The sequence below is a fragment of the Crotalus tigris genome, unplaced genomic scaffold (assembly GCF_016545835.1).
Source record: "Crotalus tigris isolate CLP2741 ecotype Arizona unplaced genomic scaffold, ASM1654583v1 scf7180000020455.750797, whole genome shotgun sequence".
Classification (NCBI taxonomy): domain Eukaryota; kingdom Metazoa; phylum Chordata; class Lepidosauria; order Squamata; family Viperidae; genus Crotalus; species Crotalus tigris.
The window spans coordinates 688,512-716,110 of NW_024098029.1; the positions used below are offsets into that span (position 1 = coordinate 688,512).

The 27,599-nt window shown below is 44.6% G+C and overlaps 1 protein-coding gene and 1 long non-coding RNA gene across 3 annotated transcripts; one reads left to right on the top strand and one right to left on the bottom strand.

The window, feature by feature from the left end:
• Positions 1–1,765: 1,765 nt before the first annotated feature.
• LOC120318795 lies at positions 1,766–26,296 on the top strand. Of its 2 annotated transcripts, none has more exons than XR_005559593.1 (4): positions 1,766–3,493; positions 4,353–4,583; positions 6,937–7,039; positions 24,655–26,296. It is a non-coding gene; the product is annotated as an uncharacterized LOC120318795 (long non-coding RNA). The 2 variants fall into 2 exon arrangements; XR_005559594.1 differs by having other exon boundaries at positions 6,942–7,039.
• LOC120318793 (neuropeptide Y receptor type 4-2-like) lies at positions 5,411–13,367 on the bottom strand. Its single transcript, XM_039366851.1, has one exon. It carries the CDS (start codon positions 12,422–12,424, stop codon positions 11,318–11,320), a length of 1,107 nt encoding a protein of 368 aa, XP_039222785.1. The 5' UTR covers positions 12,425–13,367; the 3' UTR covers positions 5,411–11,317.
• Positions 26,297–27,599: the final 1,303 nt, after the last annotated feature.

Below are 27,599 nucleotides of genomic sequence, written 5' to 3' on the forward strand. Positions count from 1 at the left end.
GAGTTGGGCCCATGGTTGATAAGTGGGACACTGTTCACAAGTGGTCCCTTTTCTATGGATACCTGAGATTCTCCAGCATCCACTGTGGCAGAAAAGATCTGGTCAAAGGAGACTATTCAAGTCTAGGCTGGCAAAATTGACCACATAAGAAAGGAGGAAAAAAATTCTCCTTTTATACAACTCTCTAATCCAGTGGTGGCAAACCTATGACACGGGTGCCAGAGGCGGCACTCAGAGCCCTCTCTGTGGGCACGCGCGCCGTCGCCCCAGTCCTAGGCCTTCAGCTGGGTTTTATAAAACCTTTTCGCTTTAGGCCTCCGCCGCCATGTACAAAAAAAAAGGTTCAATCCATCAGTCAATTTCAACTTCTCGTGGGAAAAAAAAAAGATCTTGCAAAGTTGGAATTGATTGATTGAACTTTTTAGTCCCACCCAGTCCACGCCACCCAGTGGGCCACACCCACACGGCACCTGACGATGCATAAGTGGGTTTTGGGTTGCAGTTTGGGCACTCGGTCTCTAAAAGGTTTGCCATCACTGCTCTAATCCCTTTATGGGTTAGAGTTGGGGCGACTGGATGGAGCTGAGCGTTTAAGGCTGGATGCCTTCCTGATGTGAAGCTTGCTTGCAGCAGATATTTTTTTTCTTTGCACGCCCTAGGAGAGAAATATCCTGCTGCTATCTGGGATTGAACTCTCAACCTTCCGAGTGGAAGGCAAATAGCTTCACCGCCAGGCCACCATACCGTTCGCAAGAAAGGAGGACATCTTTTACTGAAATATCAGTCAGGACCTTGGAGAGCTCTGTGGTTTTTTTTGGCAATGAAGGAAGGGATGATCCAATTCTGTGCTAGGAGAATCATCGCATCAAGAAGCATGCAGTTTTTATTTCTCTTCCCTGATGACTGAGGACACCACAGCTGGGATATTATCCACAGTTCTGGGCCTCACATTTTCAGATGGGTGTTGACAAGTTAGAGCAGGAGAGGGAAAGGCAACAAGGAAGTAAGGTAACAAGAGTAACAAGAGAGCCAAATTAAGGCACCAGACCAGAAACCAGGAGACTATGAGTTCTAGTCCTGCCCAAGGCATGAAAGCCAATTGGGTGAACTTGGGCCAATCATTCTCTTTCAGTCCAATCTACCTTACAGGGTTGTTGTTATGGAAAAACAGGAGGAGAGAGGAGTATTGTATGCTTGCCACCTTGAGTTAGCTATAAAAATAATAAAAATGGGATATACAAACAAATAAATTATACAGGGGTTGGGGGAAGATGATCTATGAGGGCAGGCTGATGGAACTTGGGATGTTCAGTCAGGAGGAAGCAAAACTGAGAGGAGAGATAATATCAGTCTCTAAGCATATAATAGACTGCCATAGGGAAGATGTTCAGGAGCTATGTTCTATTGCTGCAGAAACTAGCAGCCAAAGAAATAAATATAAGCTACAGCTACCTAATTTTGTGTCAGTATGAGGAAAAACTTTGTGATGGTAAGATATGTACAACAGTGGAACAGTCTCCTTATGGATTCCCCACCTCTGGAAATTTAGATAAAGAGGTTGGTCAGCCACTTCTCACGGATGGTTCCAGAGGATTGGATTACCTGCGGCACGTGGTCTCTTTTAATTCCATAATTCCATGATCTGTGATTTAACTGATAGACTTGGAAACTGGCTGGAGCTGGGTAATATTTGGATGGAGGAATACCTGGAAACACTTGAGCGGTGGGGTAGAGTAAATAATGGGAAGGGGGAGAGATTCTGGAAGAAGGCAAGGACAAACTATTTCTGTGCTGATAAAAAGATGACATGTCTAAGTCTATGAAGCCACAAGGTCATGTGACTTCAAAAGACTCAATGCTAACTTAACTTGGGGGAGTCTTTTCTCTTTTATTAGGACAATAGAAAGATTATAGTTCAGGATTAGTATGATGAGTGAATGAACTCTGTTTGGCTGGATATGAATTACATGCTAAGCCATAAGCTATGCCTTACAAATTACAGTGCCTGGGAGGAGATTTTGGCTTTACTCCGTATGTATATCCAAACCTATTGTCATAGTTTTGCTCTGAAGATGGAGGAAACCACTCATGTCCAGATTGTGGAGGAAATCCCCCCTGAATATTGCTTGCAACCTTGGGCTTAACACAGGGGTCTCCAAACTTGGCAATTGTTAAGACTTGTGGACTTCAACTCTCAGAATTCCCCACCCAGCATGGTTAGCTAAGGAATTCTGGGAATTGAAGAATTCTGGGAGTTTCGCAAGTCTTAAAGTTACCAAGTTTGGAGATCCTTGGCTTAATGCAGTATTTGCTTCCAACCAGGCTCAATTGTTTCGTCAACACAACAGACTGGAAATTAAGATTCGATTACAAGTCTGCTCTATGAGTCAGAGCACAATGGTAATGACTGTGTTCCCCAGAGAGCCCTTCGACCATAGAATCCACTACCCTTCCATGAAGTCTTGCTGCTAAATCCAAGGATTCGTGTCTCCTAATGTTGATCGGTCCTAAGCATCCTGGGGCCCAATTCTCCAAACCCACGCGTTTCCTGAGTGGTGAAGCACCTACTTCCCAAACCACTGGGGAGCCACGTCTGCAGTCCTTGCTCAGCTAAAAACACCAGGTTAGGGAAGGCTGTTATTCAGATGAAAGGAAAGAGTTTCGTTGTGATGTTCCCATAAATTCTTAGGATCTAAGAAGATAAGAAATAAGAGTTTGGAACTCTGCCAAGGGTACAAATGAAGCTTCAAGATTTTTATTTTATTTTATTTTTTTGCAAAATTTACATAAGCTTTAGCTGACCTACTGCCTTTCAGACAAGTTAGGGTTCCAGAATTCCCAGCCGGTTTGATCAAGCTGCCTAGGAAGGTTGGTGACTCAAAACACATTTGAGGAACACCAGCTGGGGAAAGCTGGTCTCTATGATGCTGATTTTATTATTCACAGAACCGTAGCTTCATTTTGGGGGTCAGAGGATCTGGCCAACTGTAACTCTCTATTTATGTATCTTGGGCAGACTTTTCTCAAGTCGAGAACAGATCAAAACCTCATAAGGCTTTTGAGAAACTGCCTTCTTTCTTTATTCGTGAGGTTATTGGCTGGATCCGGTGCTCATGCAGAGCAATCTATCTGCAGCCTACAATTGCTTAATCAGGCACATGCTGAGAGTTTGGGATAATTTCAGGAGGCTGGTTAATACAGGGATTTTCAACCACAAGTTTCTGAAACACACAGATAAATCATGTCTGATCCTTGAGGTAACGATCTGTTAGGAATGGTGACTTTAGGTGACCCTGAAATAAGCAATTAGTATTTCTCTTCTTTGACAGGAATCATCCTGCCAGCTGTGTCTGCACTCTCAATATCTTGGAACCAAAGCAAAGAAGGGAAATGCAGAGATGTTTGGGACTGAATTCTCTGCAAACCATCATTTTTCAGTTCTTTGGGATTAGTGTTTGGAAAATGAGCAACAAGAACTCCTGTAGATCCAGAGGTATGTCTGAGATGTCCATTTGGGGTTTTTTGGCATTCTCTTCCGTTACCTGCTACTTTCAGGATAATCAGTTGGCCTGTTAGCCCCAAGATGCAACCTTCCCTCTATACTGGGGTGTCCAAACTTGACAACTTTAAGACCTGTGGCCGGCTAGGAAATGCTGGGAGTGGAAGTCCAAAAGTCCTAAAGTTGCCAAGACTAGACACCCCTGCTCTATACCTTAATTCCCCCTTTAGTGTTTGGAAAGAATTTTGAAGTCTGGGCACTCCATTAAACAAGACCCCTTTATAAACAGCCCATTGAGATTCACATTCTTACAAAGCCCACAAAGAGGAAGCAAACACAAAAGTGCAGGATGCTTTATTTTTTTTTTCTCGCAGCAGAATAAAAAAAATACCATATAAAGCAACCAATTCTATGACAAGCACGCTTTCCCCAGAAATTCAAGCAAAGAGAAGAAAACTCCATTTTATATATAAAGCCTTCCTTTGAACAGTTCAGGCATCTCAGTCCAGAGGGTGTGTTCAAAACAGCCAAGAAGGCATGGAGAACATTTTGGTGGAAAGAAACTCCACCGGTTTTTAATATTCAGTTGCACTGTTGCGGTCACCACCTCAGCTTTTTCTTAATATATATTTATTGTGTCTTATCAACAAGAATAAAATGCAAAAGAGAGGAAACAGAAAAATATATACTTGTATCCAGTAATAACAAAAATGTGTACAGTAATAATAATAAATCTAACATTAAACATACTAAAAAAAATCCACCCTGGTTGGATGCTGGAATATATATTTTTTCTTGTAAAATAAGGATGAGAACATTTATAATTATTTATAGATCATCTTGATTTTTTTAGACCTACATCCTCTGGACACCCCTGATCTCTGCACTGAGAACCAAGCCTTTCAGTCATGGCTTGGCCCTATGGAGTTCTGGTTCTGTTGGAATTAGGCCCATCTTCTCTAAAACTGCAACTTCTGGTGCCGGGAAATAGCATCACTGAACTGGTGGAAGAATCAATCAAAATTTGCCAGGAAGCTTTGGGAGATCGGTAAAAGGAGCTGTGCAAGGATCCTCTAGTCCAGCGGTAAGCAACCCAAAACACTCAAAGAGCCACTTGGACCCGTTTCCCACGGAAAACAAAACACCGGGAGCCACAAAACCCTTTTGATATCTAAAATGAAGATAACACTGCATATATCCTTTTTTACCTTTATTATAGGTGTGTGTGTGTGTGTGTGTGTGTGTATGTATGTATATACATACACACAGAGGTAACAAAGGATATATGCAGTGTTATCTTCATTTTAGATGTCAAAAGGGTCTCTCTCTGTCTCTCTCTCTTCCTCCCTCTCTATCTGCCCTTGGTCTGCCAGTCCTCTTCCCCCACTCTCTTTCTTTCTCTCTCTCTCTCTTTCCCCCCTCTCTCTCTCCCTCCCTCTCTTTCCCCCCCCCTTTCTCCCTCTCTCCTATCTGCTGCTCACCTGGCAAGCTAGCTTCAAGCTGTTCTCCAACAAGCTCAGGGGTAAGGCTCTTTTATGAGTCATGGACTTCAACTCCCAGAATTCCTGAGTCAGCATAGCTGGGCTAGCTAGCTCTCTCCTGCCCTTCCTGCTTCCTGCAGAGACGCAGCAAAGGGAGGAGCTCCGCCCAATAAGCTTTTCAGCTCCTCGGAGAACGCTGTGAGTGCACTCTCTTTTATACACACACACAGAGAGAGAAGCAGGGAAGCGCAATTGCCTCTCTCTGTCTCTGTCTCTCTCTGCAAATGGCAGAGGAGGCTGGGAGCCACAGGGGAAGGCTCAAAGAGCTGCATGCGGCTCCGAAGCCGCAGGTTGCTGACCTGTGCTCTAGTTTCAAATACCGTGTTTCCCCAAAAGCAAGGCCTACCCTGAAAATAAGCCCTAGCTCGATTTTGGAGAGTGGGCCTAATATAAGCCCTACCCCCAAAATAAGGCCTAGTTTGGGGGCGAGGCACACACTTAAAAATCAAGCTGGGGTGGGGGTGGATCTGCCTCATGCGCTCCGCACCTGCTTACCTTGCAGGTAGGCCTCTCCTTACCAGCCCACTTCTTCTTCTGAGGCCTCTTCTGCAGTCAGGCCTGCATTTCTCAGTCACGGGCCTTTCCGGAAGGCCTCTGCAGCTGAGAACAGAGCTATAGATTCAATCCATAGTTCAGTTCTGCAAGACTCCAGCTGCCGAGCACCAAGCTATGGATTGAATCCATAGCTCGGTACTCTTCTGCTTAGGCCTTCTGGAAAGGCCTGACTGCAAAATGCAGGCCCAAATGCAGCTGCAGAACTTTGGCCCCAGAAGAAGTAGACTGGCTGGGTGGGGCTGTCGGTGCCAAAGGTGAGTATTAAAGCCACCCGCCAAAAATAAGCCCTGATGCCTCTTTTGGAGGCAAAAAAAAAAAAAAAAATAGACCCAGTCTTATTTTCGGGAAAACACAGTAGGAAGAAAGGACCGTTTTCTTTTCAAACGGTAAAAAATTTTTCTCGCAAAGGTTGGTCTGAAATATTTTGCTGCTAGGGCAAAATGGTATTTCCCGCCTTATGCATTCACTTCAGTAAACAGTAGGAAAGAAAAAGAATCCTCTCTCAAACAGAGAGGATGTCGGTATTTTAGGAAGCCATCAGTGACAGTAAGGAAGCATTCCGTCTTTCTTTAGTAGTAGTTGTCTCAAGTTGTGCAGAAAAAAATGACGCACAACAGTTTGTTTAGTGACCGTTCAAAATTAGAACAGCGCTGAAAAAAGGGACTTATGATTATTTTTCACATGACCATTGTGGCATTCCCCATGATCACGTGATCAAAATTCAGACACTTGGCAACTGACTCATATTTATGACCGTTGCAGTGTCCTGGAGTCACTTGGTAACAGCAGTTTTGGACTCCGTTGTGTCGTAAGTTGAGGACTAGCTGTAATTTAGTGCAGGACTAAGCCTGCTATCACCTCAGGGTCTTTGAGAGCCTGGAGATCATACTAACCATATTTTCTAAACATACTGGCATAATTTCTGCTATTTTGAGACAGAAAACATATGTAAACTGTCTTGGAAGACCCAAACTGAGCAACAATAAGTTTTTAACAACAACAATGCTGCCAAACCATTCTTGAAATCATTGCTTTAAAAAAAAAAAAAAAGAATGAACAAAACTTCCTGTATTTCACAACTTTGCCTCATCGGGGATCGTTTAATTGAGTGGCTTAAGTTCCTTCTTAAGCCACCTTTTCTCTAAAATATTTGGGAGGAAGTCATGACGGATCAGCTGGTTGAAACATGATAGAAGTGAATATGTAGCCTCGGGATGTTCAAGGATTTCTGAGGGAATATAATTCAGGAAAGGGTTGTGTCCATTCCATCTCCTGCCATTAATTAAAAGTCATGTTGATCTACAAGGGTTTCACTAATTCACTAACATTTGTTTTTCTCAGTACAGGCAGTCGTCCACTTAACCGTTTGAAGTTAAGACGGCACTGAAAAAGTAACATACTAAGAGGCTGAAACTCAGATCTCCTCCACTACTTGATGTCTAAGGTAGGCTGCTCTCTACACATCCCAGCTGATGTGTGGACAGGGTTTTTCTTGAGGATGGATAAAGACTCCTTATTTCTCAGTACATCACCCTGGTTATCCATCGGCTGATGAAATCTGTACACCCAGCTCTCTCTTCCTTCATGCACAATCTGGAGGATATTTCAAACTATCACCTAAAGGTCAAGAGAAAATGGCAGGCACCTTTCCCTTCACCTTGCTAATTAATGTGATGCCTTTACAATTATATAAAGAAGGCGTAAATGCTATTGGCTGGAAATCTCCTGCCTCTTGAATCTATAAAGATGCCACCATCACAATACATATTAACATACATTCAACGGATGCTGAAGCTCGGAAGCACACAAGTAGCTTAGAGAAATATTCTAGAATGCTTAACTGCTTATAATGGTTTTGTCATGTACAAGAAAATAGTAATCATCAGGATGTAAAAATTCCTGGTGTAATTTTTGTGTCCCAGATATTGCAGCATCTTTGTTAAGGGCATGAGAACCAGTTAACCAAACCAATTGAGCAATGCTTAGTTTTGAGAGCAAAGACCAGCATCTTATTCCTCACTCTTGACATAATACATGAAAGTGAATGAAATCTTACTTCCCATAATAATTTTGATTATTACAAACATCTCAGGATCAGTTGTCCTGGTTGTTGCTTAAAGTTTATATCTTTAGAAAGAACCCTTCATTTCCCAGCGTGGATTTTTCTGCCCAATGTGAAAATCCAGAAACATGAACAGCCCAGCTCCAATTAGTTTTTTAAAGCCATAAACCAAAGAGAAAGAAGTCCTAATTGAAAAGCACAGCTCTGAAAAATAATATTGCACAAGGTCGATTTCAACAAATTGGCAATGATTTCACAAAAGGAATGTCCCTCAGAAGGATTCATCCAGTGGAGCAATGTTTCTCAAAGCTTGGCGCTTGAAGATGTGTGGATTTCAAATCTTTCCTGGCTCGGGAATTCTGGGAGTTGAAGTCCACAAGTTATAAAAGGGCCATACCGGTAGTTCCGTACCCCTGTTCTAAACAGTTCCTCAAATATGACAGTTTTAAGATCTGTGGACATGGCTGGCTGGGGATTTCTGGGAGTTGACGTTCACAGACCTTACAATTGCCAAGCTTGGGCAACACTACTATAAAGCATTGTTTTGGTACTTTACAGTGCAGATACAATTGTATGTAAATCCCCTTTGCATGTAGCATCTGTTCATACATCATATGACTTGCATTTTAGAAGGCGAGGTGATCTCTGAGCTAGGAAGATTGATTCTCCTAAAGCTGTAGTTAGAAAGTCCAAACAATAAAAGCCTACCGTAGCTAAAATCATTCTCTTTCTCCTGCCGAGAAATGTGTGGGGACATGCAGCACCAAAGCAATAAAATTACATTCAGAACTGTGATGTTCTCCCATCACCTGTAATGTCCCACTAGGTATCAAATTACCCTCTGCAGCCCAGGATGAATGGAAGAGTCCAGATGTTAAATTCTCATACTCGAGGCACCAACCTCGATCAGGACAGCAGCATTCAGGCAGACCAGGAGTTGCAACTGAGCAACAATTGGCTGCCCACAGCCTCCTCACCCTTGCCCTAGCCCTGAACGATGGCAAAATGTTCCTAAGGGACCCTAAACTTCTAGTCCAACCCCATTATTCTATTAGGAGGCCATATGCTGGGTTTCTGATAGTAAAGTTACAAAGGCAGACAGCTAGCAACCACGTTCTCGGAGAAGAGAGTGGCTAGGAAGGAGACAATCTCTCTGTTTTCAGCTTCTCCATCTTGCTGCATTTCCAATTTCAGTTGCTGTTGTTGGCCTCTAAATTTGCAAGTCAACATGTAGCTGCCTTTGGGAGGGTAATTCTGCTCTGCAACTACTGTGTTTTGGGATGAGACGTGCATTTCATTTAGCTCTGCAAGCCGGTCCCCTCACCAGGACCCCAGGATCTGTGCTGAAGCTTGTCCTGCAGCCAAGGGCTGCCAGTTAAAGCCAGTTGTGCCTTGTGTCGCAGAACAACAGACATGATTAACATACAGAGTACATGGTTATGTGAAAAAGAGAGATGGACACATGAGCCTCAAATCCCTGTTTCTCACGTCTCTTTCCTTCCTGTATGCAGTCAGCAGTGGGCAAATTTAATAGGAGAGATCTGATTAGCAGACTTAACAGTATCCTGATTAAAATTTGAATGGGACCATCAGCAAATTTCTGCTTGTAATAAAGCAATTGGTGCTATTCCCCTGCATTCATCCAGATTAGAGCCCTGGATCGGCCCTGTTTTATTGTATATGAAAAGGAAAAAAAATGGCAGTGAAAATCCAGTGATAACATTGCCACTGCAAATCTGTTGTCTGATGTGACAGTGTGACTGCCTTGCAGGGAGTCTGGCCAGAGCATTTAAAATGCAGTGTAAAATATGAAAAAAAAAAAACCTTCAGGGATCGATGACTCCCCCAATGGGAGGAAATCTTGGCTAACAAGCTTACTTGATTCACAGTCAATGCGCAACATTTGAGAGGGGGCGGAAGAGTTTCATTTAGCCTTTGGAGAGAGGGCAAAGTCAGAAAAGGGAAAAAAGCAAGAACAAAATTTGATGTTGGTGCTTTGAAATCTGTATCAAATTTAAATCAGGCGATTTAATTAATATAAGTAATTTTTTTTTTTACAAAAAAATCCCCACCTATTTAATATGCTTTCTCCTCCTAGCTGTTGAACAGATTTGCAGTTCCAAAGCCAGATCCCATAGTCCTGATTTACACAGGGTAGACTCATTGCCCTCAGCTGGATTACATCATATCAGCATTTACTGCAAGCAGACAATTTTATTCCTAAAATTTCCCAAGGGCTTGGGCAATGAAAGAAAAATTGGGCTGTAGTTCAGACGGAGAAACTGAGGCAGAGCTGTTAAAAGTCTCGGACTCCGATGGAGCCAATGTGGCCTGCACAAAATTAGCTTGTGCAGGATTTAAATGCCCATCTAGAAAACAAGAAATGTATTTTGATGCCTTTGCTCTGAATTTATATTAAAGGGGCTAACTTTCCAGGCAATGCAAGAGGAAAATTGAACATCTTTTACCTTATCTAGAGAAAGGCTTGCTTTTTATTATTATTCAAAAAAAAAAAGAATTTGAGTGGAGATTAAAGGGCTTAACTGCATTGATAGGATGGGAGCAGTCAGCGGAGAAAATATTTTGCTATTGTTAAGAATCAGGAGAAAGCAAGGATGCTTTTGAAGCTTCTGATTTAGGCAACAGAATCTCTGGTTGTCCCTTTCTATATCTAATGATATTATCCCATCCATATTTTCATCTGAAGCATATGAGACTATAGCAACTTAACATTACGCAACAATTACAGGTTCTTGATGGTGTGTGACCTTTTCCACCGGGAATGGATTGTCCGAAATCTAAGATTTTTCTAAGTTCCTGGCATGCCACAGAAAACGTTGGAGTATTATCCAAGGAGCTCATACAGCTCACAAGGGGCAAAAGTCTGTCCCACCCTAGAAAGGACCCTTTTGGATGAAAAGCACAGGCTGGAACAGTGTTTTTCAACTCTGGCAACTTTAAGATGTGTGGACTTTAACTCTCAGCATTCCCCAGCCAGTTTTGGGAGTTGAAGTCCATACATCTTAAAACTGCCAAATTTGAAAAAAAAAAACCCACCACTATTCTAGAACATATCCAATATTATTCTGTGGTTGCAAAGAAGAAGATTGGGCGTGCCGTGCAAGTTTTCTGTCAAGAAATCTTTATTTACCATCATTGATAGATGCTCTCTCTGAGAAGCAATTTGTCACGATCACTCACATCAGGACTTTGAAAATGAGATGGATGGTTACTTTGCAAAGCAAAGCAATTTAGGAGCCCTGGATCATATTAGGAAGTTATGCAGTTCCTTAAACACATCTCCTAATCTCCATTCATTTCAATATAGTTATATTCTCTAAGAAGCTTTCAGGTCACCCAGGGCTTAGGTAAAGACTTGGGCTCAGGAACCAGGAGAAGATCTGATCTCCAAGCAGCCAATGCATTGGTGCCTAAGGAATTTAAGTTCTCCAGACCTCCCAGTCATTCTCAATTTCTGTCAAACTTCATCTCTCTGTCCCCAGCAACTGAAAATGATCCCTGATATACATTTGATTATAAAATAGCAGACAGAAGACTTGGAAAGATGCAAACACAAAAACAGCAGAGCTAATCCACACTTTGTTCAGTGTTGAGGAAAGAAGAGGTTGCTCTCCGGAGGTCCAGCCTGGGATCCAGCCATCACGCAGGGATACTGGTACCCCCCTCACTATGAAGTGAGGCCTTGGAGACCTCTGTGCTGACCGTGGAAAGAGGAAAGCTTTCATACTTCTCCTTCTCACGACTACAGCTGCAACGGTACAGCAAGGCCTTGACTTCCTTTTGGAAATTGCTGTTGAGGAACCCATAGATGATGGGGTTGATGCAGGTGGAAGCCATGGCCGTGAGATGGCAGAGGGAGAAAATTAAGTTGTAATAGCACACCGAGATCTTCTGGTGGTCCCAGTCATAGAGGGCGTTGAAGAACATGAGGGGAAACCAACAAGCAGCAAAAGCTACCACAATGCAAGCCAACATGATGTTGACCTTCCTGTGGCTGGTGGCCCGGGAGCCATCTTTTGCTCGCTCCACCATGTCCTTCCGGCGTTGAAGGCGTAGGAAGATGCGGAAGTAGCAGGCAAGGATGAGCAGTAAAGGTAGACAGTACTGGAAGAGCAGGAGGAAGGTTGTGTAAGACAAGCGATGTTGATTGGAGGGCCAGTGCTCAATGCAGACCAGGTGGTTGGCCAAGGAGTCAAAAGGAAGGCTCAGGTTTTGAAAGGGCTCGTTGGTCAAGATAGTGAAGGACAAGAAGGGCAAGGAAATACAGCAGGCTACCCCCCAGGTGAGGGCAACCGCCATATAAGCGTGGTTGGCTGCTGGTTTCCACCCAGTTGGGTTGATGATAAGCTGATGTCTCTCCAAAGCGATCCAGACCAGGGACAGGATGGACACTGTGACAGAAACACACTGGACAAAGGGGCTGACCTTGCAGACAACTTCTCCCAAGATCCAGTGATCCATCAGGGTGTAAATGACGGTGACGGGCATGCAAACAAGGGACATGAGGATGTCGGAGAAGGAGAGGTTGGCGATGAATATGTTGGTGACGTTCCTCATCTCCTTCTGCTGGATGATGACGCACACCAGGCAGAGGTTGCCCGTCAGCCCCACTGCAATGATGGCGCTGTAAGCCACGATCAGGAAGGTGCTGTTCCCCACCGACTCGCCACAAGACATGCCGTTCTCTTCCAGCAGATTCAATTGCTCTGAGAAGTTCAGATAGAGGAGATTCAGCAGCTGGTCCATAGCAGTTCCTCCTCTTGCTTAGGCAGATGGAAAGATGCACCCCCTCACCAAGGAGGCAGCCCTTGTTCCTTCTTACACGCTGCTGTGTTCACCAGGAATTTCCCTGTGCCAAGGAAGAATTAGTGCATTTATTACACTAAATATATACATATATATTTTCAACCACCAAGCACGTTACAGTTAATATTTCTTAAGGGGAAAATACTCTTAGTTTATAGTATGATATAAACTGAAAAGCAATGCAACTATGTAACTATATTATTTTAAAAATCTGCTGCATAAAAAAGCTGTATTGCAAAGAGAGCGAGGAACATTTTCCCCCCATAATCTATGCTGTTTAGAGAACTAAAAGGAAGAGGTAGAGATAAAAGTAATTTAATAACACTACAAAATAAACTAGAAGGTCAAAACAGAGCCATAATTCTAAAATATCTCTATTAATAAGTAGGTAGGTAGGTAGGTAGGGATGGATAGATAAGTAGGGATGGATAGGTAGGTAGGGATGGATAGGTATGATGGATAGATCCCTTTCCTCCCACTTCTGCTATCCCAAAGTGCTTTTTTTTCCAAAAGGCAACTGGACTTTCTTGGTGTGTGTGTGTTTTTTTTTCTCTTTTCTTGAAAATATTTTGCTTCTCATCCAAGAAGCTGCTTCAGTTCCACTTCTTCCGTCCATTCATCCAAGCTTCTCGAATGAGAAGCGAAACGTTTCCAAAATGGGGGGGGGGGCAAACAAGAAATTCTAGTTGCCCTTTGAAAAAAAAAAAAAGCACCTTTGGGGACAACTGTGACCTGGATGGTTGGGAAGCTACATAGACATTGATCCCAAAATGCCATTTGCCCAGATTTTAAAAATTAGGGACTGCTACATTTGGAGTCCATCTGGCTCCACAACCACGTTCTTGCAAAGAGAGTGCCTAGAAGTCACTTGCACCCAGCTGGGCTTAACAGTTATAGATCCTCACCCGACCCAGATCCTAAGCAAATGCTCTCCTAGGGTAGTCTAAAACGGGTAGGCAAGCTTGGCTCTTTTAGGACTTGTGGACTTCACCTCCCAGAATTCCTGAGCCAGCTGTGCTGGCTCAGGAATTCTGGGAGTTGAAGTCCAGGAGTCCTAAAAGAGCCAAGCTTGCCTATCCCTGGTAAGAAAAGCTCACCTGCCTGATCACCTGGACACAGCTGGTCAGCCCAGGTCCGGGAGAGGCTGCTGTATATTTGGAATCCAGAGATGGCGACCTGGCTACCCAAGGAGGACGCCCAGATCCTCCCACACCCCTCTGGGGTCTTGTCCTAATGCTGGGCACGACAAAACCGCCTGGAAGGACCTTGGCACCCACAAAGTTGCCAAAAGCGCCGCGTTTTGTCTCCTGGCTTTCCTGACCCACGGAACCACCCAGGGCAGCTGCTCCCCAGCAGAGCTTGGCAGCCTTTCCTTCCTGAACCAGCCTTGCCATCTTTGGGGGTGGGAAGTGGGGAGGGGGGTCCTGGTTCGGAGGTTTGCAGGCTTCCCCTCTTTGGCGTTGCAAAGGGCCCCACCCCCATCCTCGTTCCTTCCTTCCTTCCTTCCTTCCTTCCTTCCTTCCTTCCTTCCTTCCTTCCTTCCTTCCTTCCTTCCTTCCTTGTATTTGATGCATATATCATATACCTTTGCATCTCCGGCCAGGTGGAGAGGAACGCCAGCCGAACAGACTCCGGGGCTTGGGGCGCTCCCATGCCCGCCTTCTCTCGCCCTCCCGGGGCCCCCCTGCCCAGCCCCGCCGCTTGCCTGTCTCCTGGCCACGGCCAGATGTTGCGCAGCTGCCAGGCAGATCGCCGGAGTCTTCAGAAGAGCCGGCTTCTTCTCCGGACCGGGGCTTGCGCCTGGCTTGTGCTTGGCCGCTCTCCCGGGGGGCTCGGTGGGTGGGGACGGCTCTTACAGGCGTCGGAGCGAGGCTGCCCCGCGGGTCAGAGAGGCCGGGGACGCCCTGGGCATCCAGCGGGCGGAGGGCCGGGCAGGGGGAGCAGACACACACCCCTGGCCGGGCGGACGGACCCCTCCAGCGGCTGAAGGAGCTGCAGCGCCTGGCGGGGCGGCGTCCGCTCAGCCCGGCTCGCTCCTCTTCTGCCCGGCGGCTCAGCCCTGCTGCGCAGGTAGATCGCGCCTACGCGCTCCGGGCTGGCTCTCCGGGGCTCCTTCTTCCTCCTCCCCCTCCGCCGGGAAGACCTCCAAGGCGAGCAAAGCAGCCGGGCGCTCTTATGCGGGCGCCGCCAGGCAGCCGCGTCGCCCAAAGCCCTCCCTTGGGGGGAGTGGATGGGCTGGGCAGGCAGCCCCCCCTCCCCGGCTTCCCGCCCACGAGGACCCCTCCCAGGCCTCGCCCCCCGCCCCCGCCTCGCCCCCCCAGGGGCTCCGGCCTTTGGGGGGAAGGGGGGCAGGAGGCGTCCCGGGGCGAGGGGTTCCAGAGGCGGCTGGGGGAGCTGGCGCAGGAAGCCTTTGGAGCTGCTGGGTCTGCGTTTCCCAGCCCTTCCTGGAGGGCGCAGGACTCCCCTTCCTGGGGTGGGGGTACCCCGCGACTGTAAAAGCGCCCCCCCCCGCTCTTTCCCTGGAGCCGTTTCCCCCAAGAGGCATTGCCTGGAAGTGTGGGGAGCCAGAGGGGCAGCAGATGGTGGGAGAGAGGGAATGGCAGGCGATTCTCCCAACACCCCATGATCATCAATTCAGCCGTGTAAGAACCCTGTATTTGCCCAGGGAGGGGGACTATATCGGGACCCCTTTCTCCTTTCATAGACATTTCATCCCCTTTCCATGAAACCGAAGAACGAAATTGGGAGGGAAACCTGCAAGTGCTCCATGTGCGTTAGGATTTCCTTCCTTCCTTCCTTCCTTCCTTCCTTCCTTCCTTCCTTCCTTCCTTCCTTCCTTCCTTCCTTCCTTCCTTCCTTAATTCCTTCTTTCCTTCCTTAATTCCTTCCTTAATTCCTTTTCCTTCCTTCCTTCCTTACTTCCTTTTCCTTCCTTCCTTCCTTAATTCCTTCCTTCCTTCCTTAATTCCTTTTCCTTCCTTCCTTCCTTCCTTCCTTCCTTCCTTCCTTCCTTCCTTCCTTAATTCCCCTTCCTTCCTTCCTTCCTTCCTTCCTTCCTTCCTTCCTTCCTTCCTTCCTTCCTTCCTTCCTTCCTTCCTTCCTTTTATTTGATGCATATATCATAAACCTTTGAAGAAATCTGGAATCATTTTTTCCTTGGCCGTCTCTGCTCCACCAGCACCTAGTGTAAGTTTGAGCCCTACCTAGAGAAAAAGACCAATGTGATTTTCTCATCCCCTCCTTCCGGAATAGAGAGCCTGGAGGCACCTCCAGGAACACCCAACTTCCCCTGGTATCTGTCCATCCACCCACCTTGTGAACAGGCCCTGCAAAAAGGCTTCCTGGTCCTGCTGAAGGACCCTCCTCTGGACAGGAAACCCTAAAGACCATTTATCTTCCTGCAGGACTAATAAAATATGCAGGAATCTGCAGAGGGGGGGACTCCAAAATTTTCTGAATCCCCTTCAGTGATGGACAGCACTTGCACATGAGCTGCCCGGCACTTGCACGTCAACTGAGATGTGGCTCCTTCTCACTTAACATTAAAATGCTCCTGAAATGTGAACGAACCACACTTTTAAAATTACTATGATTTTTAAAGAGGGAAAAAGAAGGAGGAGAAAAAACAGAGAAGCAAAATTGCCAGCACCCAAAAAGTCTTCCCTAATCAATCCAGTCTTTTCCCATTTCCCTCGTGGAGCTGTGCACTTTCTCTTGGCTTTGCATCAGCTGAGCTATAAGAAGCCTGCAATTCTGACCCCAATTATTTATTTCCCACCTTTGCCTTAACTAATTGCCTGCTTCCCACCAGGCACCCATCGATGCAGCTCGCTATTACATCACCTTCTCTCTTCCTGATGCCCGAACCATGCAGCTATTTCCCCAAAGGCAATTTAAGCAGCCTGGGAAGGCAGAGGTGGAGAGCCAGAAGGGAGAGATTGAAGGGCTATAAAACCTGCCCAGGAAAGGCAGCCTATTGTGGGTGCTTTGTCAAGGGCCGCCCTCTCCCAGCCCTTGCACCCCTGCAGCTGACTGAGAAACGCACCCTATTTAAGAATAAAGAATGGATCAATAAGGCTTTGCTTTCATTGCTCTGCTTTCTCTTCATTCTTTCTTTGGATTCTAAACTGGGCTCCCTCAACCAACAACAGCTTCAAACCCTTCGCTTAGCTTTCATGGGAAGCTAAGGGTGGGGCATGGGGAGCCTTTTAGGGTGGGCTAAGGGGTTTACATGTGACCCCCACCCAGAGGAATGAGCTGTGTGCTGCAGAAGCAGTGATAGGATAGGACACAGGGAAGCCCTGAATGCAGAGCCAAGAATGACCAACTGGACATCAGCCACGATCTGCTTAATGCTTCTGATGCAGCACCTTCTGCTACAAATGCAGATTACATCGATTTTGCTTATTCAGACCTGTAAGATTCCATTTCTATAGCTGTTATATTGGTGGTCTTCAACTTACAACAGGTCATTTAGTAACCGTTCAAAGTTACAACGGCACTATGACCATTTTTCACACTTATGACTGTTGCAGCATCCCCATGGTCAGGTGATCAAAATTCAGAGGCTTGGCAACTGACTTGTACTTATGATAGTTGCAGTGTCCTGGGGTCATGTGATCCCTTTTTGGGACCTCCTGACGAGCAAGGTCCATGGGGAAGCCAGATACACTTAATGACCGTGTTACTAACTTTATGACTGCGGTGATCTACTTAACTGTGGCTAGGAAGATCATAAAGTGGGGCAAAACTTACTTCACTGTCTCTCTTAGCAACAGAACTTTTGGGCTTCATTGTTATAAGTCGAGGACTGCCTATAATACAGTTATAGACACAGAGACATAGTCATAGACAGCCAGCACATTACTAGTTGTCCAGAGTGGCATGGGGTATGTGGGCTGTGGGTTGGACATGCCTGGCTTGGCGTGACGCTGGGACCTCTGCGGTGGCATGTGAAACAGATGCAGAAAAGGGCCTGTGGTGAGAAGAACGCGAGAGTCACCTAAATGGCTTGGAGCCCCTGATGTCAAAGGGATTTCCTGCCATTCTCCAAGCTGCTGGTGAAGGATGCAGCTGGACCAAGAAAAGCCCTGCCAGAGGGAGCCTCTGGAGACGTCTGCGAAAAGGGCTCAACATTTGCAGGATCTTGGATGGGATGCAGGAGGAAATGTGAGCAGAGGAGTGATCGGAAATCACAAGCCACCCTTATTTTTCTAAAGAAGAACAGTCTCCAGGGATGGAGCAGAAGCCAAGGCAGATGGTTTGAGCAAGGCGCGAAGTACAGACCAGAAATTGTAAGTGTCCCTTAAAGGGTAACAGATGGACAGCTTAACAGCAAATAAGCAAAAAGATCTACATCACATCTGCCAGGCTGAACTCATCAATGGCTCAAACCAGGAGCTTAGTTATTAATTGGTGGGGGGAACGTTAAAAAACAGAGTGGAAGTATGTTGGACTTTGTGACTCATAATCTGGTAGGGGATGGAAGGAGTTGAAATCCAATGTCTGGAAGGGATCAGGTTGGGGAAGAAAAATGGCAGGAAAAATGTGAATTTGAGCAAAGTAACCCCCCTCTCTCTTTTACCATGCATTTATAAAGAATAATTAAGACTATTATTGGTCAGGCTGTAATCCAATAATCAAATCTAACAGATCAGTTTACGGTCCTCTACAGCAAATGGGGAAAGTGTAACTTTGTTCATGTAATAAACTTAACCTGATTATTGAATTAACCCACCTTCCAGATTGGCTCAGTACACTGTAGCATAAACCAGCCTTGTGCAACTCTTTAAGTCACAAAAAAATATCAAAAAACAAAGCAAAGATTATCATTAGGAAGTTGTTCAAAGCATCTGCTAGGTTTTTAACTGATCTGGGGGATGATTGTTGTGCAAACACTGTTAGGCTAAGACAACTCAGACAATTTACTCTGTGAGTGAGGTGGGTGGGTCCCTAAATTTGATACATGTGTTGACATCACACTCAACCACAAAGGGGCAATGCTTGGATTTTTCTCTTGTAGATTTTGACACCTTCCCATGGATACCAATACAGGATTTAGTTACAAGAATGACAGAGATAGAAGCAATGCATATCAATAGGAGGAAAGTTAAATTATGAAGACTGCCATTTCTCATACTTTGAAGACCCGCTCAAAGAGGACTTTGGATTCAAATGGATTATAGATTTACCCCTCCCAATTTGTGGCAAGCATTTGATATCTATTGCTATAGTTTGCCAGCTCAGAAAGGAGAGTTGGGTTATCATTCTCAATGTGGAGAATGAGTTTCTAAAAAGGTGGCTCTGCCAGTTATTTCCAGATGGGATAACTGAAGAGAAAATTAGCTGTCCATGGTCCTGTTCACCTCTTCTCTATCAAGACAAAGTTAAGCAATAATAGAACACAGAATAAGAGTTGGAAGAGACCCTGGAGGTCATCTAGTCCATTCCAGACAAGTGGCTGTCCAGTGTTTTCTTGAAAACCTTCAGTGATGGGGCACCCACAACTTCTAAAGACAAGGCACTGGTTGATTATTCTCACAGTTAAGACATTTCTCCTTAGTTCTAGATTGCTTCTCTCCTTGATTAGTTCCCGCCCGTTGGTTCTTGTCTTGCCTTCTGGTGCTTTAGTAAATAGTTTGTCCCCCCTTATCTTTGTGACATCTCCTCAAATTCTGGAACACTGCTATCATGTCAACCCTAGTCCTTCTTTCCTCTACTCTAGCCATACCCAATCCCTGCAACCGTTCTTCATATGAGTCTCCAGGCCCCTAATCATCTTAGTTGCTCTTCTCTGCACCCTTTCCAGAGTCTCATTGGCTTGACTTGCCACCTCCTGACTTAATGGTTATGTTTGCACAAAACACTAAACCATGGCTTAGGCACCACTATACCTAAACCAAACAGGACCCTTTCTCTTCCTTTCTGTGTACACAGAGCATCCATGGCATTATGCAGTGGGATTGGGCATGCTGCTAGTTCATAATAAGTACAGGCTGTGCTGCAGAGGCTTACTATACCAAAGAAAAGAAAAGGCTGCTTTGTTGGCAAGCAAGATGATAAAGTGGCTATGGAGGATAGCTTCATTTTGATCGATGAGGACTTAGCCAGAGATCCATCATCACTATTTACTGGTACAGAAAGAATGGGCTGTTTTAGCATATATGAGGTTTTTAAAATTCTCTTTAATTGACGGAAATGAGAAAATGTTTTCTCCCTCTGATGGAATGAGTCACTCTGGATTATTTCATTTTCATTCTGCTTATTTATCTCTCTCTCTCTTTCTGATTTCATTAGTGTGATAGATGTTGTCTGGGGGTAATCAGGCCAGATTAGATCAATAGTCCTGACCAGACCAGATCATTCCTTATTAGGAAACGGGTGGACAACCTGCAGCCCGCTCTGTACTCTCCCGCTGCTTCTCCATGGCTTCTGAACCTGCAATCACTTTAGCTGAAACCTGGGAAATGACAGTACGAGTTCTACAATAGATTTAACCTGTCACATTTAATCTACTGGTGAATACACCAGGCTAGAAAGCAGGAGACCATGAGTTCAAGTCCTGCCGTTAGCCATGAAAGCCAACTGGATGACATTGGGCCAGCCCCTCTCTCTCCACCCAATCCACCTCGCAGAATTGTTGTGGGGAAAATAAGAGGAGGAGGAGGAGGAGGAGGAGGACGTGTTTTCTGTCTGGAGTTATCTGTAAAAATCATAAAGGTGGGATACAAACCATCAGACAAAGAAATAATCCAATAAAGACTTGGTTGGAAGAAATGTTGGGTCTGAAGATAGATCCCAGACCAGGACTGTTTTTACTGGGAATGATAGATGGGAAGTTTAACAAAGGAGAGACATATCTAATGTTGCATATTATAACAGCAGCAAGGTTGGTGTGTGCCCAGAACTGGAAAAATGGAAATTCCCTGGTGGAGAGTGAACGAATTAAAAAAAAAATTGATATGTGCAGAGATGGATAGACTAACTTTAGAAATCAAAGACAAGGATGAAACAGAGTATTACGAAGTTTGGGATCAGATGTATTATTGGTTAGACTCAAGGAGAAAAAGTCAGAACAAAGAAAGCTCGTCTAGAAGAGAGAAAGTGCAGATTTTCAACCTCAAAGTGAGCGTAAGATAGAGATCAGAAAGAATATGAAATAAGAATGGAAATGGAAGTTATGTTGTAAATATGTATGTAAATATATAATATGTAAATAGTATAAAATGCAATATGTAAATGGTATAAAAGATCAATGACTAGGGACATATATGGTATATGATATAGGATGTATGGCAAAATAACAGCCAGAAAAGTCACACTGTGTTCAACCTGTTTTTAAATGTTTACTCAATAAAAATTTAAATAAACAAACAAAAAAAGAAATAATCCAATTGGAAAAACAAAGACATGCCGCCTGCCCTCAGGAAAGTCAAGGGAGGATCTCTAACTATTTTGTACTGTTGCCTTATTCTTCTCAAATCTCCAGCTCCCCCAAATGTTGGGCAATCCCACCCCACAAAAGGTGGTCCAGATCTATCGTGCTTGAAGTCCCACTTTCAAAGAGAATTGAACCAGAGACCTCCTTTCTTTTTGAGGGTTTTCATAGGAGAACCTTTCATGCATTGCAGCTGATCCTGACACACATCAGCTTTTACGATGCTGGCCAACGGCTGTTTTCTGCGCAACAGATGATGCAAGTGTATCTCCAGGGTGAAAAGGGCTTTCAAATTCCATTGCAGAAAAGAACAGTCATAGCCTGACAAGTATCAGAGCCTTGTTAAAGCAGTGTGTGTGTGTGGGGGGGGCGGAAACGCCATACTGCGACACTCTTGCTTGATAGTGAGATGGGCAGCACATAAGTTTAATAAATAAATAAACCGGTGTGCCTCTTGTCACTCATTCCAAGGCTTCGGCATCTTACCTGCGTAGTGGCGAAAGCTGTGTTCTGTCCCCTTCCATCAAGAAACTCTCAGTTGCCAAGGTAAATTGAGAATAATCTTCTTTGTTTTGCTTGCTATTGCTTCTGTGGTCAAAATGTACACTTTATCATCCAAAAGTATTGACTTAGCTATATTGGATTGGTGCTAAGACATTAAATCATTCTTTGCTGAGCAGTGGTAGTGCAAAGGGGATGCAGATGGAGATAAACAGCATCTACATACCATTTAAAAGAGAGATTCAAAAAGCTAAAAAGGAAAGCCAAAGACCAAAACCCCTCCTCGCCAACAATCAACACCCAGATAAGCAGGAATTAACACTAAGATTTTGAAACTCAAATACTTTGGCCACCTAATGAGAAGGAAGGACTCGCTGGAGAAGAGCCTAATGCTGGGAAAGATGGAGGGCAAGAGAAGAAGGGGACAACAGAGAATGAAGTGGCTGGATGGAGTCACTGAAGCAGTAGGCGTGAGCTTCAATGGACTCCAGAAGATGGTAGAGGACAGGAAGGCCTGGAGGAACGTTGTCCATGGGGTCACGATGGGTAGGACACGACCGCAATTAACAACAACAACAACACTAAGATTAAACTAGACCAACAATCAAGCAGTAAACAACATCCCAATCAAGGAACCACCAACTCAGACAATCAAACTGTAATCAACAATCTAATCAAGCAACCACCAAGAACATTTCCAGCAACAGTGACAAGGCAAGCCATCTGTATATAAACAGAGATAAACCCCACTCCCTTCTAACACTGATGATGTTACTATTTGGGTAATGGAATGTCTGCAAGAAAACCACCAAGCTCAAAGAGCACCAAAGACCCCACAGTGCTCCTCCTCCTCCCTGCAAGTCCCAGTCCCTTCTAGCACTGACGATGTTACTGTTTGGGTAATGAAACGTCAGCAAGAAAACCACCAAACTCAGAGAGCACCAAGGACCCCCCCAGGAACAGATCTTTCTAATGGCCCTTAGACTTCTAAATGCCCCTAGGAAACTAGGCCTGAATCTGATTAATATCTGAACATTCCAAGAGATTCTGTAGCAGTTTTGTTTTAGAGGCAAGACTTTAGATGAAAAGAAACATCATCTGGCCAGATCAGTGTAGGATCTGAGAAAGTGAAATAGTCCTCTGGGTTTAAAAGCGTTGTGCTTGTGCGGCGGACATGATTTGGAAAATAAGCAGTGGTCCCCGTGATATTGTTCTTTCCACATCTGAAGGACCACATGCTCTCCATCCCTGCTGTGGCTTTGAGACGAACCAAGGCCGCTGTGACGTTTTGAGTTAGAAAGGGAATGGCGGCCAATGAAAATTTGCCTGGTACAATCAGTTGCAAAGGCAATAGACTTGCTCCTATTAGTAGTAAAGGGGATTCCATGCCAATCCTCCCGCCACAGACTTCAGTCACCTCTATGACTCGTGAATTTTTTTCGTGGCCTCCCAGAAAAACAAAATTCAGAAAGAACTCAGCTGGTACCAGCCAATTTTGCAAGCTGCTCATTCTTGGGACATTTCAGTGGCAGGATCCCTGTGATCCTAGATTTGCAAAGATCATGTGGTTTGTTTTCCTTCCTTCCTTCCTTCCTCCCTCTCTCTCTCTCTCCCTTTCTTTCTTTCTTTCTTTCTTGGATGGCTGTCTTTAACAAGAAAGGGCAGACAGGCAAAGAGTCTGGTATTTGCTGAAACATTTTTGTATTTTTTTAATGCATTTATTGTATTTCTGTGGTTTCCAAACGGATGGCTGCTCCCAAAGGAATGGCATCCAGTCAAAAGACATTGCACAGCTCTTTTATGAAAAGAAAAATGGGGGGGGAGCAGTGGGAAAACACATTACAGGGTGTCCAAATAAAAGATGTCCTCATCTGAGTCCTCAGAAAAATTCCAAGAAATGAAGTAAGGGGGTTGCATAATAAATCCTTCTTTCTTTCTTTCTTTCTTTCTTTCTTTCTTTCTTTCTTTCTTTCTTTCTTTCCTTTTCTTTCTTTCTTTCTTTCTTTTTCTTTCTTCCTTTTTCCCTTTCTTTCTTTCTTCTTTCTTTCTTTCTTTCTTTCTTTCTTTCTTTCTTTCTTTCTTTCTTTCCCTCCCTCCTTTATGAAACAACTCAAAATAGCATTCATAGTAACAGCTTTATAGGGATACAAACAATAATATATTGGTAACAGTGGGACTGTAATTCTTACCTCTTTGATAGATTTCAGATACTTGAATTATACACAAGAAAACCAGATGTGTCCTTGAAAAACAATGTACTCTTTCCAAAGTCATGTTGACAATCAGATTAATTTCAGGCCAAAATATGGCAACAGGACAATAAGCTCAAACCATAAGCACACCAACCCAGCCACTGGCTTATCCCTCCAAATCTTAATGTGCATTTTCCTGCTGCCTTGTGGACATCCTTGCAGCTGGCATCCTTAAACTCACAAAGAGGTCCATGAGCCAGCCTGTGCCTTGTCCAGCTCACTGGGAGGGGGAGGAGGGAGGGAATTCTGGAAGTTGAAGTCCACAAGTCATAAAAGGGCCAAGTTTGAAGACCCCTGCACTAAATGAATAGGAGTTATGATGGAGCTTTGTATTTAAGTTGGTCCAAAATCCCCAGTCATGTGTGTGCTCAATGCCTGACTCACAAATATAATGTCACAGCATGCTGCCATTGTGTGATCCCCATTTGTGATTTTATTTAATGGTTTCTCACAAGCAAAATCACCTGAAAAACCAGCAAATTAAAAAGTTACCAATCATGTGACATCCTTGCTTAACCACATATGGTGACTGGTGGACGGCAACTGGGAGTGCTGGAGTTGCCACTTTTAAGATGTGTGGATTTAAGTTCCCAGAATTCCCCAGCCAGAATGCTGTTGAAATCCACCCATCTTTCAGTGGCCAAGTGTGAAAAACACCGGCCTACAATCCATGACAAATGGTTCCTTTGAGTGCATTACTTGACCTTGAATTCCATAAAGACAGATGCCAGGAAGTTATAAAACTTGTGCAGCTGGAAGTCTTGAAAAGCCTCTTCTGGAATGTTCAGTGTCAGCGAGGCCAGACAGGCAGAAAAGAAAATTCTGCAGAGTTGAGAAAGAGATGCTTTGCACCTGCTCAGAGACTTTTTTTTTTAATTGAACTGGCTCAGAGCCTTGATGCTGTGTAAACAGATGTTGGGGGGATGGCATAATTTGCTGCCTTATTTTGATATTCTGCTTCCCTCTCGTTCTTGTGTAAGCGTTTGGTTTCCCACACTGGGCTGCAACAACTGGAACTCAAATTATGGAGAGAGATTCCTGCTGCCACCCAGGACCCGTGACAATCACAACAGTCTATTGTGTGCTTCGGTTGCCAAGGAGAATAACAATTTGTGCACTGCGTACTGGGTTTCTGATTCTGAACAGCACCGTGTGGAGATGTTGATAATGCAGATAAGATCACGTTTAGAGGAAGAAGGTAAGGGACAAACCTCAAACCACATTTAAACTTTTGCAGGGACGACCCTGCTGGTAAATGAACTTTGGGGATGAAGAAACACATTGAATTCCATATTCTTTGTGGCTTCACTCCCAGGTCACACATCTCGCCCCTACGTGCCACACCCCTCCAGGCTCCGCCCCTTACCTGTCAGATGATACCTTAGCCACATCCCCAGGCAATTTGAGCCAAAGGCAGGGGCATCAAAAGAGTCAAGATGGTGGCTGTGACTGTGCAATTGAAGCCCCACCCTTTTTTATATAATGTGGAGCACAAATCCATGTTTACCGTATCGTGGTTTAATGAAGAAGCAATAATGGGAGGGGATCACTAAGGTTTATGGCAAGGCGTTGTACACATTAAAAAATAAAACTACAGAAAAGGCCAGCAGTGTCTCTGCAGAGGAATGAGTCAAAAAAGTCAAGATGGCTGCATACACATAAAAAGGGGAGGAGCTTCAGCACCAGCAATCATCTCAACTGTATTGACACTACAGACATGGCTGAAACCCCCATTTACTTGGTGCGATGTGTAAAGCCAATTGTACAAACTCTGCACATTCTTAAACTTTCACACTCTCTGCTGCAGTTGCACATTAGTACAAGGTGGTTGAGCTATGCTGTAATTCAATTCATTTTGCTCTGGCTGGGCACAGGATCAGCAGTTCCCCCCCCCCCCCACTGGGGTCACACTTTAATTTTTGCAGCCTGACAGGGGACTCGGAACATATGAACAAGGAAAAAAGAAACCCTAGCATGATAGGTGATGGTTGTGGTTGACGGCAGGCTCAGCGTTACAAATGGACTTTAAAAGTCATCAGCTGTTCAGTCCCGGCAGTGTCAATTTTGGAGGCAGGCAGAAGTGATGCCCTGCAGCTATCAGAGGTTTGAAGCAAACTCTTCAGAGGAGCATCCCTGAAAATGCAGTTCCCGGGTGCTAAGCAGCTGACATTATTAAATAGATAAGTACAGAGTCTCAAGAGAAGATTTGTCAGATTTAATTCTGACTTTGTGTAGCGTCTGCAATTTCTCTTTCTCTCTCTCTCTCTCTGTTTGAGAGAAAGAGACACACAGAGATCCAGAGGAAGAATCGGTCACTTTTTCCCAGTTAATGAGAAAAAACAGCAGGTTCCCAACTGAACAAAAAGCCAACATCAGCAGGGGAAGGTAGCACTCACTTTGCCTTGCCTTTTCTTTAGCTGCCTTCCAAAAGCAGCTTGGGTTTTTAATTCCCCCTCCTTCCATCACTTGCCAAGACACTTTGATGATGGAGAAGAGACCTTCCAGGTACTTCCTCTTGATTTGCATCATAAAACATAGAATAATAAGGTTAAAAGGACTGAGGAGGTCTTCTAGTAGTCAACCCCACTGCTCAAGCAGGAGAACTTATACCATTCCAGACAAATGGCTGTCCAGTCTCTTCTTAAATACCTCCAATGATGGAGCATCCACAACTTTTGAATGAAAACTGTTCCACTGGTTAATTATTCTCACTGTCAGGAAAATTCTCCTTAGTTCTAGGTTGGTTCTCTCCTTCATATGTTTCTATCCATTGCTTCTTGTCCTGCCTTCAGGCACTTTGGAGAATAGGCTGACCCCCAAATCTCTGTGACAACCCTTCAAATATTGGAAGACAGTAATTATGTCCCCTCCCAATTCTGGACATACCCAGTTCCTTCACCCACTCATTGTATGTTGTAGCCTCCAGCCCACTAATCATCGTTATTGTTCTCTGCACTCTTTCTAGCGTTTCAACATCTTTTTTGTACCATGGTGACCAGGATTGGGTGCATGAATCCACGTGTGGCCTCACTAGTGCAGTATAGAGTGGTACTGTCACTTTACGTGATCTTGAAATCACCAACTGCTTCCCTGCCAAGGGAGGCTTCGAACTCAGGGCTTCCAAATTTCTAGGCCAGCACTTTTTGCCATGCCATCAAAGGGGCTCTTATAAAAAGACGTTTCTGCTTCATCTGGTGATGGAAAATCTAAAACCTTATTTCTTGAAAAATTCAGCTGGTCCAAGAGGAAAATGTTGGGGGAAAAGACAATTGTGCATTCTTGCATTTGAAAAAAACTTGAGAACTCTGGTCTGAGGAATGAAATACAGTCTTTAAACTAGACAAATCGTGTGTTGGGAACTGCCCTTGCTTTGAAAGAAGCTTCCACTGTGGATAACGTTTCATAAACATTATAAAAAATAATGTTTCCGCAAAATAAACTCTGGTAGATCTGGCAAGTTTCAAACCTGCTCACCGTTTTTTTTTTTTTTTGTCTAAAGTCAGGCGCTGAAGAGAATCTCTTGATATTCTTTAAACTGCCAGCACCATCTTGTGGTCGAAAAGGAGTAAAAGAATAACAGAGTAATAGAGATGGAGGTCTTCTAGTCTAACCCCTTGCTCCAGCAGGAAACCCTACATCAATCCAGACAAGTGGTTGTCCAGTCTCTTCTTAAAAGCCTCCAGTGCTGGAGCACCCGTAACTTCTGCTTAATTGTTCTAATTGTCAAGACATTTCCCCTTAGTTCTAGGTTGCTTTTCTCCTGGATTAGTTTCCATCCATTGCTTCTTGTCCTGCCTTCAGGTGCTTTGGAGAATAGGTTGACCCCCTCCCCCCATCTCTATAGTATCCCCTCAAATATTAGAACACGGCTATCATGTTTCCCCTGGTCCTTCTTTTCACTAGACTAGACTAGACATACCCAGTT

Bases quoted from the DNA above. Each gene is read 5' to 3' on its own strand.
- LOC120318793 (XM_039366851.1), bottom strand. From the start codon at position 12,424: ATGGACCAGCTGCTGAATCTCCTCTATCTGAACTTCTCAGAGCAATTG.